Raw genomic sequence first — 20,481 nt, 5'->3', positions numbered from 1 at the left:
TCTATCTAATTTAACCACCTGTAAACTACAAGGAGCTGCCCAGTGTTATTTTACACTGTTTGCCATTTAGACCTGACTACAATTACTTTTGTATGCATTCCAGCCCCTAAAACCCTTCATCTTATTATCGGTAAGCTTTTCAAGATTGCTATGCCAAAAATTCTAATGTGCCACATGTCAGAAAGTGCTTTGAAATGGTGGAGCTCACGTTGGTACACGTCCTGAAACTTTTTAGATTCTTAGTTTGCCTGCCCCCAGCTGAGAAAAAAGGTCTCCTTGCGAGTTTTCTTTCAAGCATGTATACTTCAGACAGATGTGGATTGACGATTTATGTACAAACCCTATATTTATCTTTGATTACATATAAATACAAATTAGCTATTTTCTAAAAAGTGGTTACAATAGCAATAAATACAAAATAGGAATTTGACCATTATACTTCATGTGTTGGGGTTAAACCCATATAAACATGTACATCTGAAATACAATTAAACATTTAAAAGGAACAATTCTCTGATTAAAATATTTATTTTCCCAATTTCTTTTTTAAGTAACCATAAATATATTTTCAAAATAGATGTTTCTATTTTGTTTTTTTTTAATATAAATAGTGTCTTCATTGGGAAATAGTAAAGTGTCAAGTTTTTTTCTGATAATTCTTTTTCTGCTTTAACGACATCCACAACCTTCCACAACCATATCTTGGTAGTTCTTTAATACAACTTTGTCGTATTCATCAAGATAAAGCATTGAGATGGGACTGAGGTCCGTTGGGACGCAGCATGCCCTGGGAATGTTTGCATTGACAGAGTTTACCAATGTCTGCACAATGGCATGGTTCGTTGAGTTCAAGTGATCTGCCAATGGAAAGGGACACTCCCCTTGGCAGTAAAAGGCGTGATATCCTGGAGGTGCCACTATCCAGTCATTCCACCCCACGTCACTGAAATCCACGTATAAAGGATGCCGCTTGCAGCTCGACCTGTGCCTTTTCTTCTGCTTGTGTTTGGCCTGACGCCTCACTCTTTTCTCAAGAGTATGTCCTTTGCCATTGTGGCTAAACGTTACCAACAAAGGCCTCATCTGAGGCCAGCTTTCTTCATCTTGGTGCAAGGACCGACTGATCCTGACATGTCGCTTTGAGTGTCTGCACTCCTGCTCCAAGTGAATGACTTCCACCATAAACCCATGGTTGGGCTGCCCCTGTACGGTCCATCTCATGACAGAAGGACTGACGTCAAAGCTCTCCCACTTGCTCACGTTGTGGTGCACCAGTTTTGTGTCCAGCAATCGCGTGATCGGATCACTGCCAGGGGATCCTTCTGCCTTGAGAATCTCATAAACGTTGATGCGGTGGTAACCACCGCTGCTATTTGCACAGGCCTCTTGCTCCTGCTCGCGGTAGATCCTCAATTCTGCCGAGGTGATGAGCTCCTCATGCGGTATAGAGTTCAAACTGAAGAAAAATCGGCGGGTTGTCTCTCCTCTGGCTCCAGGCAGCTTCTCCATTGGTTCTAAGATGAGAAAGACATCAGAACTGCTGTTAGTCACATTGCAAGGCTCACTGGTAATGTAGACATACATGAAACACAAGCACCCGATATTTGAGTTAATTATCACATAATCTATTAGTTACAGTATCAATATACATTAGGCCGCTTTAGCTCAGTGGGCTAGATAGCTGGTTTGTAATGCAGAACAAGGCCAGCAGTGCGGGCTCAATTCCCGTACCGGTTACCCGAACAGGCGCTGGAATGTGGCGACTAGGGACACAGTAACTTCATTGCAGTGTTAATGTATGCCTACTTGGGACAATAAAGATTATTATTATTATTAGATAGTAACCCTATCACAGGATGCTCTGAAAAAAAATAGGTTTTCTTTCCCAAGCCTTCACTAACAAAATATTAACTCAGCGGCATGTCTGATCAATTCATCCTGAAGAAACGTGTAAAAGTAAATGGCCCAACTGCTTATATTGTATTCAAAACAAATTCCCACCTTCATCAAGTGATAGGCTTTGAAATTATATTTGCATGTCAGCACTTTTAGGGAAGGGTTGTGTTGTAAACAAAAGATATTGAAGTTGATTTGCTTATTTTTAGCTTTAGACCTCAATTATTGCGCAGAAGAGACATAACCAGGGAGACCAGTGCTACTGGTCTTATTTTTGCATTAATGTCATTCAGCATAGGAAATGCTTCCAAATTGTTAGTGATGGGTCTGTGCAGGGGATCCAACCTGTCGACGTTTGCATAGTCCAGAACTTCACTCCCAAAACTGCAAAGATGAACAGTATTCACTCACTCAGCTTTGCTGTGATGTTTGGAATATGCATTTTAATGCTTTGCAGCCCCAATACTGACATGCCATATTCACAGACTCAAGGTGCAAAGAATTGCAAGCGGGGAGAGGGGTGGAGGGGAGAATGCATTCTGGCTTAGTCAGATTGACTGTACTCAAGGATCCCTTAGGGCTAGTACAATACAGAACAGCACCAAAGCCACACTGTTCCTAGATCACCACATGTTTGTGCCACTTGCAAAAATTCTGGCTCATACGGGAGATTGCACCATATTCTGTAATTACCTTTTAAAGATTTAGCCCCTGAAGCGATTTGCAAATTCACATTCTAACCATGCTGTACTGTTTTATTCACTGCCAATGTGTCCATCTGTACATTTGTTGAAATGTGTTGTGCGGTCTTAAGACAGCCAGAAAAAACCTGCAACTATTTCAGGACTATCCCTTAATAGTCAGAGAGTAGTACAGTGCAGAAAAGGCCATTTGGCCCATCGGGTCTGCACCGACAACTACCCTTAATCTCGTGCTAATCCACATACTAGCACTTGTCCCAAATCCTTGAGTGCAATTGTGTTTCAAGTGCTCATCCAAGTGCTTTTTAAAGGTTGTGAGGATTCCAGCCTCCACTACCTTCCCAGACAGTGCATTCCAGATGCTCTCCACCTTCTGAGTAAACTGCTTTTCTCAAATCCCCTTGGAATTCCCTGTCCCTCGTCCTAATACTATGCCCCCTTGTAATTGACCCCTCAACCAAAGGGAACAGCTGCTTCCTATTTACCCTGTACAAACCCCTCATAATCTTATTCACCTCAATCATATCCCCTCAACCTTCTTTGCTTTAAAGAAAATAATCCAAAAATATCCAATCTCTTCTCGTAGCTCAGATGCTTCATCCCAGGCAACATCCTGGTGAATCTCCTCTGTACCCCTCCAGTGTAATCGCCTCCTTCCTATATTGAGGTGACCAGAACTGCACACAGTACTCCAGGCGTGGTCTGACCAACATTCTGTTCAACTCCAACATAACCTTCTGGTTATTCTATACAATGACTGATAAAGGCAAAAGTCCCATATACCTTTCTTACCCTATTCATCTGCTCTGCCGCCTTCAGGGATCTGTGAACAAGTACCCCAAGATCTATCTGTTCCTCTGAGCTTCCTAGTGCCCTGTCATTCATTACATACTCCCTTGTCCTGTTTCTTCTTCCAAAGTGCGTAACATAGAACATAGAACAATACAGTGCAGTACAGGCCCTTCGGCCCACGATGTTGCACCGAAACAAAAGCATTTAACCTACACTATACCATTATCATCCATATGTTTATCCAATAAGCTTTTAAATGCCCTCAATGTTGGCGAGTTCACTACTGTAGCAGGTAGGGCATTCCATGGCCTCACTACTCTTTGCGTAAAGAACCTACCTCTGACCTCTGTCCTATATCTATTACCCCTCAGTTTAAGGCTATGTCCCCTCGTGCTAGCCATTTCCATCCGCGGGAGAAGGCTCTCACTGTCCACCCTATCTAACCCTCTGATCATTTTGTATGCCTCTCACTGTCCACCCTATCTAACCCTCTGATCATTTTGTATGCCTTGCACTTGTAACCTTGCACTTAACAGGGTTAAATACCATCTGCTACTGATCTGCCCATCTGACCAACCCATTTATATCTTCATGTAACCTATGACCCTCTTCTTCACTGTTAACCACCCTACCAATCTTGGTGTCATCTGCAAACTTACCACTCCCCCCATGTTCTCAACTGTATCATTTATGTATATATCAAACAATACCGTGGGCAGCACGGTAGCATAGTGGATAGCACAATTGCTTCACAGCTCCAGGGTCCCAGGTTCGATTCCCGGCTTGGGTCACTGTCTGTGCGGAGTCTGCACATCCTCCCCGTGTGTGCGTGGGTTTCCTCCGGGTGCTCCGGTTTCCTCCCACAGTCCAAAGATGTGCAGGTTAGGTGGATTGGCCGTGATAAATTGCCCTTCGTGTCCAAAATTGCCCTTAGTGGGGTTAGGGTGGAGATGTTGACCTTGGGTAGGGTGCTCTTTCCAAGAGCCGGTGCAGACTCGATGGGTCGAATGGCCTCCTTCTGCACTGTAAATTCTATGATTCTATGATAAGGGACTCAGCACTGATCCCTGTGGTGCACCACTGGACACCAGCCTCCAGTTACTCAAAAAGCCTTTGTGTCTTATTACTAATCCAGTTTCGGATCCATATCAACAGGTTTCCTTGAATTCCATGTGCTTCCACCTTCTCAATCAGTCTCCCATGTCAGAGGCGTTGACCGTGTCAAAGGCTTTGCTAAAATCCAGATAAACTACATCAACTGCACTTCCTTCATCCACATACTCAGTCACTCACTCAAAACATTCTATCAAATTTGTTAGACATGACCTCCCCCTGTCCCCCTGACAAAGCAATGCTGACTATCCCTAATCAACCCATGCCTTTCCAAGTGGAAATTAAGTCTCTCCTTCAGAATTTTCTCCAATAGTTCCCCTACCACTGACGTGAGACTCACCAACCAGCAATTCCCTGGTTTATCTCTGCCACCCTTCTTGAAAAGTGGGACAACATTAGATGTTCTCCAGTACTCTGGCACTTCCTCTGTGGCCAGAGAGGCATTGAAAGCTTGCGTCATAGCCACTGCAATTTCTGCCTCACATCCCACAGCAGCCTCGGATGCAATTCATCCGGGTCTGGGGATTTGTCTATTTTTAAGCCCGTCAAAGCCCCCAGTACCTCCTCACTTCCTATGTCAAACTGCTCAAAGTCCTCACAGTCCCATGTCCTGAATTATGTAACTGCATCCTCCTTCTCCTGAGTGAAGACCGATGAGACATTTTCATTTAACACCCTAGCAATGTCCTGCGATTTCACACACAGATTGCCCACTTGGTCTCTAATGCGCCCTACTCATTCCCTGGTTAACCTCTTCCCCTTAATGTATTTGTAGAATATCTTAGTGTTCTCCTTGATCTTAATCACAAGTCCTTTTTCATGCCCCTTTTTGCTTTCCTGATTGCTTTCTTGAGTTCCCTCTTGCACTTCCTATATTCCTCATGGGCCGCAGTTGAACTTTTCCCTTTAGATTTGCTCAAAGCTTTTCTCTTCCTCCTTATTCAGTTCTGGATTGTCCTAGACATTCAAGGTTCCCTACACTTATTGCTCCTCCATTTCTCCCTAGAGGGAACATGTTGGACCCGTAACTCCCCATTTCCTTACTGAATGTCCTCCACTGCTCTGCTGTAGATTTTTAAAAAAATCTTTATTGTCACAAGTAGGCTTACATTAACACTGCAATGAAATTACTGTGAAAAGCCCCTAGTCGCCACATTCCAGCGCCTGTTCGGGTACACAGAGGGAGAATTCAGAATGTCAAAAATACATAACAGCACGTGTTTCAGACTTGTGGGAGGAAACCTGAGCACCCGGAGGAAACCCACGCAGACACAGGGAGAACGTGCAGACTCCGCACAGACAGTGACCCAAGCCAGGAATCGAACTTGGGATCCTGGAGCTGTGAAGCAACAATGCTAACCACTATGCTGCATTTTCCTGCAAGAAGCTATTCCTAGTCAACTTTGGCCAGATCCTGTCTTATTTTAGTAAAATCTGCCTTGCCCCAATACAAAACCGTATATTGCAGGACATCTTTTGTTCCTTGTTCCAAGAATATATATCCTTATTGCTTCATAACGTGGTCAATGTTCACATTTATTTTCAGCTGGGGGGGGGGGGGGGGGATGAGTTGCACTTGTTTGCTTGTAACCAAAAGTTAAATGGATTCGAAACAAAGGGCCGGAGTGTGGTTGTATCGTTTGTGCACGATTCAGCCAAGCCGTTTTCAATTAAACTTGAGTGTCAAACAGATTCTGAGTTTAGCAAGAGCGTGCGGTCGTTAGGACCTGGGAGCCGCCTTAACCCCCACGATACAAGATTGGAATCATGCCAACACGTTTATTCTCTTTCTCTCAGAGCACGATGGGTTTGCTCAGACTGGGTAATGGTGCTTTGTTGAGGGGCGAGGAGCTGATTCCACATATTCTTGTAAACAAAAGCTGTGCATGTGAATTCTATTTAATGCTTAACGTCCTAGACCTGCAGCATTTTAGGACAGGTGAATACCACTTCCCTGTCCGCGCTGACTCTCTCCCACCTCAGGAATTGAGGATTCCCCAGACTATCTTTATGCAGTCGATGCAGGAACTACACATTGCCTAAACCCCTTGACAGAGGCCCAGTATCAATAATGCAAGTGTAAGCAACAACGGGTTCGCTCACTAATGTGTCAGTGAAGATTATTAATGTATCAAATCCCCAGGTAGCTGTGTGCGTGTGAGAGAGAGATCTTAGCAAAGGAGATGTAACACCCCATATAAAGCAGTTCTGGAAAAGAGGTAAAGCCCAGATAAGATAAGCTTCAGGTGCTCTGAGGAGGCGGAGAGGGATAAATATTTATGGCCATTGTAGTTGCACAGATTATGCTGGAATGCAGAAATGTACATGTGTCTCAGACAATCATTGACCAGATTGTCACTGCGCGATAGCAAACGCGATGGATTTTGCCTGTCAGAGCAATTGTCCTATTTTCAACCCTCCCACCCCCCACTTCCCCGTGGGCTCTGGAATACAAAACTCAACGCGGGACAGCCGGCGATTGCAGGAGAATTTCAGTGGGTGGAGAGGGAATGAGAGAGAAGAGAGGCGATGAGAGAGAGGAAATGAGAGAGAATATGAGAGGCACCGCGAGAGAGGAGAGAATGAGAGAAAATGGGAAAGAGGAGAGAGCGAGAGAATGAGAGATAATAAGCGAGGGAGATGAATGAAAGGAGAGAAAGAATGAGAGGAGAGAGAATGAAAGAGCGAGAAAATGAGCGAGAGAGAATGAAAAATGAGAGAAAGAATGAGAGAATTGGAGCGAGGATGAGAGGAGAGAATGAGAGAGAATGAAAGAGAGAGAGAATGAGAGAATTGTATCTGCTGGAGGTTGACTCTTTGGAACCGAATGACAAACTAAGAGGAAATGCAACTCGGAAAAATAAATAAATGTTGCTAAAATGAAATGTGCGCGCTCTTTAATTCAGTCACAGAGTCAGTGATCATGGAGAATACAATATGATGTGTTTGTCTATTGAACATGTATGGTATTAGTGTAAGGTGTGTGTTATTGGGGCCAGGCTCTGTTCAGGGAGGATGTGTGACAGATTTGGTATGTTCTGAGGTCTCAATCGTTTCCCTGCCAGAGCTCATCATCAGCCTGAAGTCTTACCTTCGTGGTGGAAGCTCCTGACTGTGTTGGCGTGGCTGGCTGGCCTCTCGGGGAACCGGGGCAGGAGCGTGCCAGGCTGCCCTTCCTCCTCCGAATGCAGCCGGTACAGCTCCAGCATGTAGTGCGGGATCAGCGGCTCCTTGCCGGGCTGAGGGCGGCGCCGCAGGCCGAACATGTTGAGCAGCCGCAGCTCGAACTCCTGGAGCATGCCCTCGGTCTGCAGGGGGCTCGCCCGGCCCCCCGAGTTGGCCTCCTGCTGCTGGGTGAACTTCCTCCGGCCCATCTCGGGGATGAGCCCGGCCGAGCCTCCGAAGAGGACCTGACAAAGCAGGAGCACCATCAGAGGTCGTCTGCCCGCGGTCATCGTGTCACTGCGAGAGGTGGGGAGAGGGCAATGTTAATCCGGGCAAGGATCACAAATGGCAACAGGCACACAGAGAGAAACAAGAAGCTTGTTGAGAAAGAGGGGGCAGACAAGGAGGCAATGCCGAGGCAGAGTTCAAGAAAGGGGGGGGGGGGGAGACGAGAGAAGGACATTAAAAGGACAGTCCCAGATGTGAGAAGGGGCTTCACTTCTCCCCAGTTGGGTGGGAATGTAGATCTGTGAAGGAGAGGGAAGGGAGTTTGCTTTAATTTTGAATGGAATAAGAGGGAGATTTATTTGCTGGAGGGAGGGAATAAAAGAAAGGAGAAGCGGGCACACACGTGTGTATGTGTGTGAGCCCGTCTTGTTGTTTATGTTGGCTGCGCTGTTGTGTCTGTGGAGAATGGGACAGATCAGAGAGCAGACGGACAGGTGCTCAACTCCGCTATTGCTGGTGCTTGGGCTACACTGCAATAAAAATGCACCTTCCCTTTCTCTCTTTTTCTCTGTCTCTCTCTCTTCCTCTCTCTATCTCCCCTCTCCCTCTGTCTCTCCCCCGGTCTCTCACTCTCTGCCTCTTTCTCTGTCTCGCGCTCTGTCTCTCCCTCTGTCTCTCACTCTCTGGCTCTCCCTCTGTCTCTCCCTTTGTCTCTCACTCTCTATCTCTCCCTCCGTCTCATTCTGTCTCTCACTCTGTCTCTCACTCTCTGTCTCTCACTCTCTGTCTCTCCCTCTGTCTCCCCCTCTGTCTCCCTCTGTCTCTCACTCTCTGTCTGGCACTCTGTCTCTCGCTCTGTCTCTCACTCTCTGTCTCTCACTCTCTGTCTCGCACTCTGTCTCTCCCTCTGTCTCACTCTGTCTCTCACTCTGTCTCTCCCTCTGTCTCGCACTCTGTCTCTCACTCTGTCTCTCACTCTCTGTCTCTCCCTCTGTCTCTCACTCTCTGTCTCTCCCTCTGTCTCCCCCTCTGTCTCACTCTGTCTCTCACTCTCTGTCTGGCACTCTGTCTCTCGCTCTGTCTCTCACTCTCTGTCTCTCACTCTCTGTCTCGCACTCTGTCTCTCCCTCTGTCTCACACTCTGTCTCTCCCTCTGTCTCTCACTCTGTCTCTCACTCTCTGTCTCTCCCTCTGTCTCTCACTCTCTGTCTCTCCCTCTCTGTCTCACTGTTTCTCTCACTCTGCCTCTCCCTCTCTGCCTCACTCTGTCTCTCACTCTCTCCCTCTGTTTCTCCCTCTGTCTCTCACTCGGTCTCTCCCTCTGTCTCGCAGTCTTTGTCTCACTCTCTCTCTCTCGCTCCCTCTGTCTCCTCCCCCGCTCTCTCTCTCTCCCCCACCCTCCCCCGGAACACACACACCCGGCTTTACCTTCCACTTGAACAATGCGCCCCAGCTCAGAGACAACAGCGATCCATATTTAAACGCAGGGAGCTCTGCAATTCTCTCTGCCCCCTGGCAGCTGCACTCTGCCAGCCCCGTCCCGCTTCGCTTCTCTCTCTCGCACACACACCAGCCTTTACAGTAGGAGTCAATGTATCGACGTGTCCTGCGATCAGAGTGGAACTAACTACCTGTGCTGGCTGCCTGGGTCCGCTCGGGACTCCCCTATCAGCCACATTGCTCGCCACCGTTAATTCCCTTTATCACTCTTGACTCTGTCTTCCAGGAGTTAGGGGGACCTCCAGAGAATAATGCACCTTTCTTACACCAATCACTAGCAGGCGAAGAGGAACCAAACTTTCTTTTGATGTATAAATATGTTGAAATGTGCGCGATTGACGAAAAGGGAAGAGAACACTTCAATTTGTGATAACTCACGCAGTCCTTACAATTCTCGATTAAGAAAAGTCCATCATTTACTACTGACAGGATAGTTTATATATATATTATATGTATTAAATGTACACGTGATTGGAGCTGTTATTTTCGGTGGGACTTTTTGATGTGATCCCTGCTCTTGCTACACAATAACTTAAGGAGGCTTTACACACACACACGCATACTCTGTTGCTCCCTGATGTCACTACAAAGCGGCGTTCTGCTAACCCAGTGGGCTAATAATTCCTACATCCACATCATTGCAATACGCTCTCTGCGGTAAGCGTACAAGCCCCTGGGAAGCGACTGCAGGCCGGAGCAGCGAATGTCCCTTTTTTTCCTGGGGGGGGGGGGGGGGGGCGTGGGAGGACGCGCAAAGTGCGGAGGAAAAACTTCTACAAATGCACTTGTTTTTAAACAGCACCCCCACCCCCAACAGACACACACACACACCTCTTCAATGCCGCCTTTTAACCCTTTCAGAACCCCAACTCGCCCCGGAGCAGCGCTGTTTTTATTCCTGGGATGATGGTCGAAGGGCAGATGGGCGAATGCCTCATCGGTTTGGAAATGATTTGGCGCTGTGTGCGAACCGTTCCAGAGGTTTTAAATCTAACTTCTCCCGCACGCTTAACTCAAATCATACATTTATCCTTTTCGTTTCAAAGGCAGGTCGAGTTTGCTTAAAACATTTCTTCAAGCTTCCCACACGCACCCCCACACACACACAGAAGAGGCTCTCTCCTCTCCTCCGCAGTACGTGCAAAATTTATTTACTCTTCATCTGGAGATATGGATCTCGGCGCTCACAGCGATGCTTTTGGGAACTCCCGCTGGGAGAGTCAGGAACGGGGCTTCAGCGAGTCTACACGCGAGCAGGTTAGCCCGAGAGATGGTGGGAGGGAGGGAGGGGCATTGCCAAAGGAGGGGAGCTCCCTGAGCTTTGGAGCAGTTTTCACATCAGAACGAAAAGCTGTTTTTTGGTCTTATTTGCTAATGAACTTAAGTGTGACTTGCCCCCCCCCCCCCCCACCTCACTCCCAAACAAAAGCCAATCTGTCAGTGAAACAAAAACTGTGAGGAGGGGATGTCAAGACAGGGAAAAGGATAAGATATTGGGAGAAATTGTTGAAGGAAACAGGCAGGTTCGTCATGTTGTGGAGGATAAGGCAGGGAGCTCCGTGAACAGTCAGTCAGGTCTGTCATGTTGTGGAGGATAAGGCAGGGAGCTCCGTGAACAGTGCGCCAACCTCTGGTCAAGACGGCGAAAGGCCAGAGAGTTGAATTTTCCAAGCTTCATGTACAAGAGCTCCTTTGTACAGCTCTCGAACACAGGGAAATCAAATCTTTTCTTATTTTTTTTTAACACATCTCTGGTTCTCCTCCCACCCCGGCCGCTGCGGTTTAACACCTCAGCAGAATAAAATATATTGTGAAAATAATTTTTTTTAAAAAAAAATAAAATAAATCACCCAGGTGTGAAAATCGTGTGGGCGCCCGTGGCAGAGAAGCAGAGAGGGTGGGAATCCCGGCTGGAAAGGTGCAGAGCGAGAGAGGGGGGGGGGGGGGGGGGCGGACTTAAACCATGGAGAGAGAGAGAGAGAGACTTAAAACCAGGGAGGGAGAGAGAGAAACTTAAACCAGGGAGAGAGAAAGATAGAGAGAGACTTAAATCAGGGAGAGAGAGAGAGAAACTTATATCAGGGAGAGAGATAACAAGTGTATGGCAAGAAAGAATAAAACAATGGTTTTAGGGGCATGGCTGTGTATAAGGGAACTAAGATGGGACTGAATTGGAAAAAAATGGTTAAAAGTAGTTGAAAGTATATCAATTATATTCTGTCGAAAGAATAATGCTGATTCATTTCAATTGGTTTTAATTAATTAATTTATATATATATATAAGAAAATGAGTTAAATGTCAGAGTTCCCCTTACCTGATTGAGAATATTGCATTAGATCAGGTAGCTGGACCAAAAACCCGGCTGCTCCTGACAACGGGGTTTGATGAAGAAGTGCAGAACGGGGTGGGAAAACCAACCATTTCACAGAGTGATCGATCTCGAGAGGCACAAGGAGAGAGGTTCTATCCGTGGGTGTGCGAGTACAAACGCGCCGAGAGGGCACTGCGGCCGCCCGATTTTAAAGCCCTCGCGGCGAAGTCAGTTCTTCCGAAGCGGGATGACTTCACAACTTGCTCATGCAGCGGCGCACAAACTCTCCCTCCCTCTCTCCCTCCCTCCCTCACTCATTCACTCCCCTCCGTCCTCCCCTATATTGTGGCTGGCATCAGGAATGTTTACAGCACTTCAAGTGACTCACTCATCTGAAAGGGCGATCTTCATCTTAACGTCATTACATCACAAGAGGATTTTTGTACTTTTTTTAAGGGGCTGTGTGTCCGGGTTGGGAAAGGGGGGGGGGGGGGGTGGCGTTGTAAATAGAGTGACTGATGCTGTGTCTGTGACACATGATGGAGTTTCCCAAATAATAATAATATATCACTGCATTCCCCGTCAGAGAGAAGGGTTACAGAGCGGACTGGTTTAAAAAGTAAACTACACTCGTTACAAGTCCTGGGGAGAAACATGATCTAGACTTCCCCTCCAATAATCAACTCAAATTGAGTTAACTAAACAAACCTGGGAAAGTGGACGGGGCAGCTATGAACTGAGAGGTTGAAATCGCAGGTTTCTCTAATGTTTATACTTTGATCAAATCCAGTGGGTGTCGAAAGATGAATGTTGTGATTCGCTGGTCCCCAGGGACCCAGCAAAATCGTCTGTCATTTTCGTATCCGGGTAGATATGGCTCAGCATGTATACAGAATGGGGTTTAACTGGGCAGATTGATGGGTGTAATTCACCAGCCCCTCTGCCCAACTTGAAAGACCGAGTTGCAAATTTGATCAGGTCTTACCAGTCCCCCCACCACTCCCCAATCGGCGGCAGAAACTCTTCCCATCACCCCTCAAAGCAGAAAAGGTTTCCCAGTGTGTAGGCAAACCTTCCTCCCGCTGCCGGCGTTTTATTATTCGTCCGTTCTCCCCCACCCCCCGCCACACAGACAAAAATAAGTTTACCGTCTGTCCTAAAACAAAAGTAGTGCTGGAGATCTGAAATAAATGCAATGAAAAGAAATTGCTGGGAGTAACTCAGCAGGTCTGGCAGCATCTGTGGAGAGAGGAACAAAGAGTTTAACTGTTTCGGGTCGATGATCTTTCGAAACGGGAGACTCTTGTTTCTGTCTCCACAGCTGCTTGCCAGACCTGCCGAGTAGTTTTTAGTTCAGTTTCCAGTGGCTGGCTGAAACCTCTTGTGGTCACAAAGCGAGTCAGGTACTTCCCGCCTTGCAAACAAAAAAACAAAGCAAAAGCGTGGGGTGGGGGATAATAAAAAACAAGGACAAAGTATCGCTTTCCTGTACTTTTTTGATGGGTTTGACATCGGGATTATTTTGCCTGCGTTAGTCCTTTTGGTTCAAGATGGTACCTTTGAGAAGAGTTGTGAGGTTATTAAATCCAGACTGCCTCACCAGGTTCATCACAGCAGGGTTGATTAACCTGTGATCTCATGAAAATCAATTTAATAATATTTCAGATATGCAGTTCGATTATGTCATCCCTCCAAGGCGCCCCTCCAAAAGGTCCGATTGCGATAAATACCGTACAAGTTTATGTGGTCATTGAGAGAGCAATAGCTTCGCAGTTTACATTAAATCTCTAAACTCAAGCTGGTTTAGAAATTGCAGTTATCGTGAACTCAAACTCAACCTTCTTCCGGAAAGGCGGCATCAAAATTGATAATATTAGAGAAATATAGTGCAACCCATTCTGTCTGGCCATTTAACTTCAGTACTACTTTGCACAGGTCGTCAACGTCTGAACCGAGGAGTGAGCCTTCACGATGGAGCTCTCCTGTAACTGGAGTGGGATATATTCGAGCTGTAATGTTCCTTCCCAGAGTTTCCACTAGGGTTTTAATCATAACAGCAGTGTCTCATATGCGGTAGTAACCAGGAAGCTAAGCTCCCAACCTCAGTGTAAGTTGAGGCAAGATGGTCTGCCGCATCTCACTTCTTGGTCCCTGCACAAGGGAAGAGAAAGGAAATTGGCTGACCAGAGCCCCTCCCCTCCTGATTATCATCCAGTGGGCTGTGGCGAAAGGCAAGATCATATATGCATACCAATCAGGAGCAGGCGAAGGCCATTCATCCCTCATACCTGCTCCATCATTCAATCAGATCATGGTTGATCTGACTGTGGCTTGAACTCCACCTTCCTTCTCACCTGAATGCAGGTTCAGCAGGAGGTAAAGTAGGAAAATGGTGCGTTGACCTTCATAGCGAGAGGATTCGAGTACAGGAGCAGGGATGGTTTGCTGCAATTAAACAGGGCCTTGGTGACCTGGCATATTGTGTGCAGTTTTGGTCTCCTTATCTGAGGATGGATTTCCTGCTATAGAGGGAGTGCAGCGAAGGTTTACCAGACTGATTCCTGGGATGGCAGAATGGACATATGAGGAGAGATTGAGTCTGTTCAGATTATATTCACTGGAGTTCAGAAGCATGAGGGGGGATCGCATAGAAACCTATAAAAGTCTAACAGGACCAGATAGGTTAGATGCAGGAAGAATGTTCCCAATACGGGAGTATCCAGAACTAGAGGTCACAGTCTGAAGATAAACAATAGACCATTTAAGAGAGAGTGGAGGAGACATTCCTTCACCTAGAGAGTGGTGAGCCTGTGGAATTCATTACCACCGAAAGTAGTTGAGGCCAAAACAGTGTATGGCGTTAAGAAACAGTTAGATATAGTACTTAGGGCGAAGGGAATCAAAGGATATGGGGTGAAGGCAGGAATAGTTGGATGATCAGCCATGATAATAATGAATGAAGCCTTACATAATGAATGAAGTTCTTACTGTGCTCACCCCAGTCCAACACCGGCATCTCCACATCATCATAATGAATGGCGGAGCAAGCTTCAAGGGCCGAATGGCCTCATCCTGTTGCTATTTTCTCTGTGTCACCCCTATATCCTTTGACTCCTCTCTCAATAAGTAATCTAACAAATTCAGCCTTAAAAATATTCAAAAAGCCCACCACTCTCTGGGGAAGTGAATTTCAAGAGTCATAACATTTGAGAGAAAAACATTCTCTTCATTTTTGTCTTAAATGGGAGACCCCTTATTTTTAAACTGTGCCCCCTATATCGAGTCTCTCCCACAAGGGGAAACATCCTTTCACCTTCCACCCTGTCAAGTCCCCTCAGAAATTTATACGTTTCAATAAGATCGCCTCTCAATCTTCTAAACTCGACTGGATACTGGTCCAACCTATCCAACTTTTCCTCAGAGGACAATCTCCTCACCTCAGGAATCCCGTACCAGCCTCCCCGAACAGGCGCCTGAATGTGGCGACTAGGGGCTTTTCACAGTAACTTCATTTGAAGCCTACTTGTGACAATAAGCGATTTTCATTTCATTTTATTCCATCGAGTGAACCTTATCTAAACTTCCTCCAATGCAATTATGTCCTTTCCTAAATAAGGAGGCCAAAACTATACACAGTACTCCAGATGTGGTCATACCAACACCCTCTACACACTGTGCAACTGTAGCCAAACATCCCTACTTTTGTATTCCATTCCACTTGCAATAGACATCAACATTCCATTTGCCTTCCTAATTACTTGCTGTACCTTTTGTAGTTCATGTACCAGGACATCAAGATCTCGAGATATTATGAATAGGTAGGAGGAATAGGATCAGTGTTGAAATACCGTCCACCATCCAATAACAACAATGTGCATTCAGGTAGTGCTTTCCACATTGTAGAACATCACAAGATGCTTCACAACAGGGTAATTAGACAAACGTTGACACCGCACCCAAGAAGGAGATATGATAAGATTGGTGACCAAACGCTCGCCCAAAGAAATCGGTTTTATAGACAGATAAAGGAGAGGGAGGCTGAGGTTGCTGGAGGGAATTCTAGAATTTGGGATCAAAAATTATAGCTGTCAATGTGGGTGAAGGAAGTGAGCAATGCACAAGAGGTTAGAGTCGGAGGAGTGCAGATTTCTCAGATAGTTGTCGGTTGGAAGAAGTTACAGAGATAGTCGAACGAGAATGAGGCTCAGCGATAATCCGCTCCCACAAGTCACTAGTGGTATTGTCAATGGATCCGTAGCCCACAGAGACCCAAGGCAAGATCTGGGGACGTGGGTTAGAATCGTACCATGGCAGATGATGAAATTTGAATTCAATAAAATTCAGGAATTAAAAGTCTAATGATGACCATGAAACTATTGTTGATTATCATGGAAAATCAGCTGGTTCATTAATGCCCTGTAAGGAAGGAAATCTGCCAATGTTACCCAGTCTGGCCTACATGTGACTACACACCCACGGCAATGTGGTTGACTTTTAAATGCCCTCAGAAATGTAGGGCAATTAGGGAGGGGTAATAAATGAATAAAGCAAAAAATATACTCATTGCCAAAGGTAATGTGTGATAAACGGACCCTTGGGTAAGACATTCTTTGAAATCCTTGCCCAGCAAACATCAGCAGCTCCAGGTGGGAGAGGAAACTTACTCCATCGTAACACTTTCATCCATTCACGTTGGTGCCACAGCCCCCACACTGGGCACCTCTGTGCGCGAACACTATCTTGCCTTTCCAATTCTCAAAACTGCGACAGCTGCTGTTGCTCAATCCTTGTGCCAAATGCTAGAGATAAGAGTTTAAATTTGACAACAAATCACAACCCTAAATGCTGACAGCCAATGGCTGTTTATCTCAGATCAACGCCGTAAATTTTAATCAAAGTTATTATGGTGCAGATTATTTTGATTGTTGCTTTGAACTGTTCCACTGATCTCGGTCACAGATCAAGCTGATATTGCAACTCACAGGAGGTGAGATTCAATCCAGCCAGAACACAGAAGCAGCTTTATTAGTTGTAAATTGCATTTTCCGGATATTATCCATTTAGCTCACCATGTCAACTCAATTGCTTGGGAGAAATTTGACAACAGCAATTTATTTTTGGAGATTTATTGGAGAGCAGGTAAAAATGAATGGAAACCTCTAATTAAAATCATATTTTACCTTACTTATGATAGAAATAAATTTGATTTCCAACACAGCTACTCAGTGCAAAGCCCTTCCAGGCCTCAGTAACCTACAAGTAGAAGTATGTGAGGTTATAGGATTATGCAGGATACAGGTTATCCTTAATCTGGTCCAAAGGTGATCACTGAAATGTAAGCACATTAGGCAACAATGCTGCACTGTGGCACTCAGCTCTAGAATTCTTCAACAACACTTTCACTGACACATTGCATTTAAAATCAAAATTCAAATTCACAATGATAATCGACAGCCCAATATTGTTATTCTAGAGTAAATTAAAACGCGAAGAGTGTTACAGTCAGCATTTATTGGAAAAAAATGTCTAATTTCAACACGCTGCGTGTACCATGCTGAAGGAATATATGATCAAATTCATAGCTACTTTAACAACAAAAGCATCTCATCTGTGACCACATTCATCCAGTTCCAATCATCGTAATGTCTCAAAACCACAGTCATCATTATTATAACATGGGCACTGAAATTGGAGACAGTTTCATTTGGACACAGCGTGGCTGGGGTCTCAGTTGGAATGCACCAATCTTTGCACAATAGCATGGTTCATGGTGTTAAGGCATTGAGGGTAAAAGGCCATCCATTAAGACAATAATTAGCCATGTAGCCAAGAGGGATTGTGATCCAAATTTACCAGCCCACATCTTCGAACTGTATCTAGGGCTTGCTTCATTTGCAGGTACATCTAAATACAACAGAGTACTTTTCAATGCTGCAAGATTGAAAATTAAAAAGTCACAGATTACTGAACATAGGCAGTGAAACACTCACGAGTGATTCAAGGTAATTTATTAAGAAGCAATGGTTTAGATAAGGTGCATTAGCTAAATAGACAAGAAAATCGTATGGCCCGTGAAAGTTGAGAGAGGTTCCCAGAGGATGAACAGAGCCAAAGTGTCAGGGAACTCTTCCCTTGTGTCTTCCTCCATCTTCTCTGGTCCATCTTCAATCTGAAGAAAGCCTGACAAGGTCTGCACCCATCTCAGGCACCCGTTAAAATATGTTATTTCTAAGGGCTGGTTGCCTCTGCCCACTGCTTTCTTGGACTCTTCTAACCAATAAATACAGGAGAGGTACTCAAGATGTCAGGGTGTTCATCCATTCCTTGTCCATCACTTTAGCTCAAGGTCACTTTTTGGTTTACCTCATGCTGAGGGCTATTTTCTGGTCCTTACCAGATACTTGTATAGTTAAGATGATATAAGGCACCAGCCTATCAATTTAGGAATGTCAACATGGCAGTCTGGATCAGGAGACCTCGATATTTCTAGGGGCTGTTAAAATTTTTTCCCAAAGAGAGAAAGAAAACACGTCCTCTGCCACGGTGGGCTTTTGCTGTGCCCCCCAATACCATAAGAAGTCTCTACTTACTCTGAAAACTATCAGAGGTCCCATTTCTTATAATACTTGGAATTATACCACAATCAACAGAGAAATGTACTGATACTCCAGAATGGAAGGATAATTTTTGCAAATTAGGGTCAAAGGATGATGGCTTTCTCTTGTATTCATGTCAAATTTGTGAAATTCCCTCAGATTTTTAGCCTGTTCACTCCAAGACCAAGAGATCTCAGTAAGGTCGAAATAGGGGTTCATGTGGATAAACTGGAAAGACTGTACCTTGACCAACTTGTGAGCTCTTACATCCTGCAAAATGGGTGAAGTGTAAATGTATTTGGTGCATTTGTTTTATTCTTTCCTGCGACTTGGTTGCCACCAGCAAGGCTCCATATGTTGTCCATCTCTAGTTTGCCCTTGAGAAAGTAGTGGTGAGCCAGTTTATCAAACTGCTGCTGTCCACGTGGTGCAGGTTCGACCATAGTGCTGTTAGGGATTTCAGCTGCCCTCGGAGGTGGGTACAAACACTGACAAAATTTGACCCCTAGTTATGCCAGCTTTAACTTTTCCATTCTTCCCAGCAAAGACTGAAGCATTAAATGCTTCTGGGCACAGAACAAAAGGTCTAAATTCAGATCCATAAACGTGCGACCGATCAAAACAAAGGTTTATTTTACATTCCCACTTTAAAAATCAGACAATTTAAAAGAAACATTCTGATTGTGATTTTTTTTTTAAAGACCAACATTTGAGTTCTAGTTAAGAATCATAGAATCATAGAATTTACAGTGCAGAAGGAGGCCATTCGGCCCATCGAGTCTGCACCAGCTCTTGGAAAGAGCACCCTACCCAAGCCCACCCCCCCACCCTATCCCCATAACCCAGTAACCCCAACCAACACTAAGGGCAATTTTGGACACTAAGGGCAATTTAGCATGGCCAATCCACCTAACCTGCACATCTTTGGACTGTGGGAGGAAACCGGAGCACTCGGAGGAAACCCACGCACACACAGGGAGAACGTGCAGACTCCGCACAGACAGTGCCCCAAGCCAGGAATCGAAACTGGGACACTGGAGCTGTGAAGCAATTGTGCTAACCACTATTCTACCATGCTGCCCTTAGATCGTGGTAACAATTATTTTTTAAAAAAAATATATTTTTATACTCCTTTTTCACATTTTCATCCAAATTTAAACCCACTAACAAACAATCAACAGTAACAAATACAATGTCAAACCCCTGGTCAACAATCCCCTTCTCCCACCAACCCCCAAACAACCCTCAAAATTTATAACACAAACATCAAAGAAAGGAATCAGGAATCCACCATCCACCCATACATAGTCATCAACAACATACACAGTCCAAACCCCTCACCCCAACCACGCCCAATGTTCAGTGTCATCCAATTCTTGAAAGTGCATAATGAGGGCAGCACGGTGGCGCAGTGGTTAGCACTGCTGCCTCACGGCGCCGAGGTCCCACGTTCGATCCCGGCTCTGGGTCACTGTCCGTGTGGAGTTTGCTCATTCTCCCCGTGTTTGCGTGGGTTTCACCCCCACAACCCAAAGATATGCAGGGTAGGTGGATTGGCCATGCTAACTTGCCCCTTAATTGGAAAAAATGAATTGAGGAATTGGGTACTCTAAATTAATTAAAAAAAAACAGAAAGTGCATAATGAACAAAGCCCATGAATTCCATCCTTCCCCTCAACTCAAACTTCACCTTTTCGAGTGTTAAAAATCCCATCAGATCCCCCCATCACGCCAGGGCACAGGGTGAAGAAACTGACCTCCACCCAACAGGATCCACCTTCTGGCGAATGCTAAAGCACCCGCTTCCAATCCCAGATGATCTGCTACCCCGGATATTGCCTCCAGAGGATCCGCCTCAAGTCTCACATGTACCACCTTCGAAAATTACCCTGAAAACCTCCCTCCAATACCCTTCCAGCTTTGGACAGGACTAAACTATGTGAACGTGGTTCCCCCCGCCCCCCGCAATGCTCACATGCATCCTCCACCTCCTCAAAGAGTCGGCTCATCTTTGCCTTTGTGAGGAGCGCTCTATACACCACACTCAGCTGTGTCAGCCACAACCTCGCGCACACAGTTGAGGCATTTACCCTGCGGAGCACTTCACACCACCCCTTCCTCCATGTCTTCTCCCAACTCCTCCTCTCACTTTGTCTTAATCCCCTCCAGCGGTGCGTT

The 20,481-nt window shown here is 45.5% G+C and overlaps 1 protein-coding gene across 2 annotated transcripts; it reads right to left on the bottom strand.

Moving 5' to 3' along the window:
* Positions 1 to 320: 320 nt before the first annotated feature.
* LOC140421378 (bone morphogenetic protein 2-like) lies at positions 321 to 11,987 on the bottom strand. Of its 2 annotated transcripts, none has more exons than XM_072506050.1 (3): positions 11,711 to 11,987; positions 7,594 to 7,964; positions 321 to 1,514 (listed from the first exon to the last, which is right to left on the bottom strand). In XM_072506050.1, the coding sequence occupies exons 2-3, from the start codon at positions 7,955 to 7,957 to the stop codon at positions 670 to 672; spliced, it is 1,209 nt and encodes a 402-aa protein (XP_072362151.1). In that variant the 5' UTR covers positions 7,958 to 7,964; positions 11,711 to 11,987; the 3' UTR covers positions 321 to 669. The 2 variants fall into 2 exon arrangements, with proteins under 2 accessions (XP_072362151.1, XP_072362156.1); XM_072506055.1 differs by lacking the exon at positions 11,711 to 11,987 and adding an exon at positions 9,324 to 9,524.
* Positions 11,988 to 20,481: the final 8,494 nt, after the last annotated feature.

Source organism: Scyliorhinus torazame, chromosome 1 (assembly GCF_047496885.1).
Source record: "Scyliorhinus torazame isolate Kashiwa2021f chromosome 1, sScyTor2.1, whole genome shotgun sequence".
Classification (NCBI taxonomy): Eukaryota; Metazoa; Chordata; class Chondrichthyes; order Carcharhiniformes; family Scyliorhinidae; genus Scyliorhinus; species Scyliorhinus torazame.
Note: the sequence above shows the minus strand (reverse complement) of the source record. Positions and strands in the feature narration are given on the sequence as shown.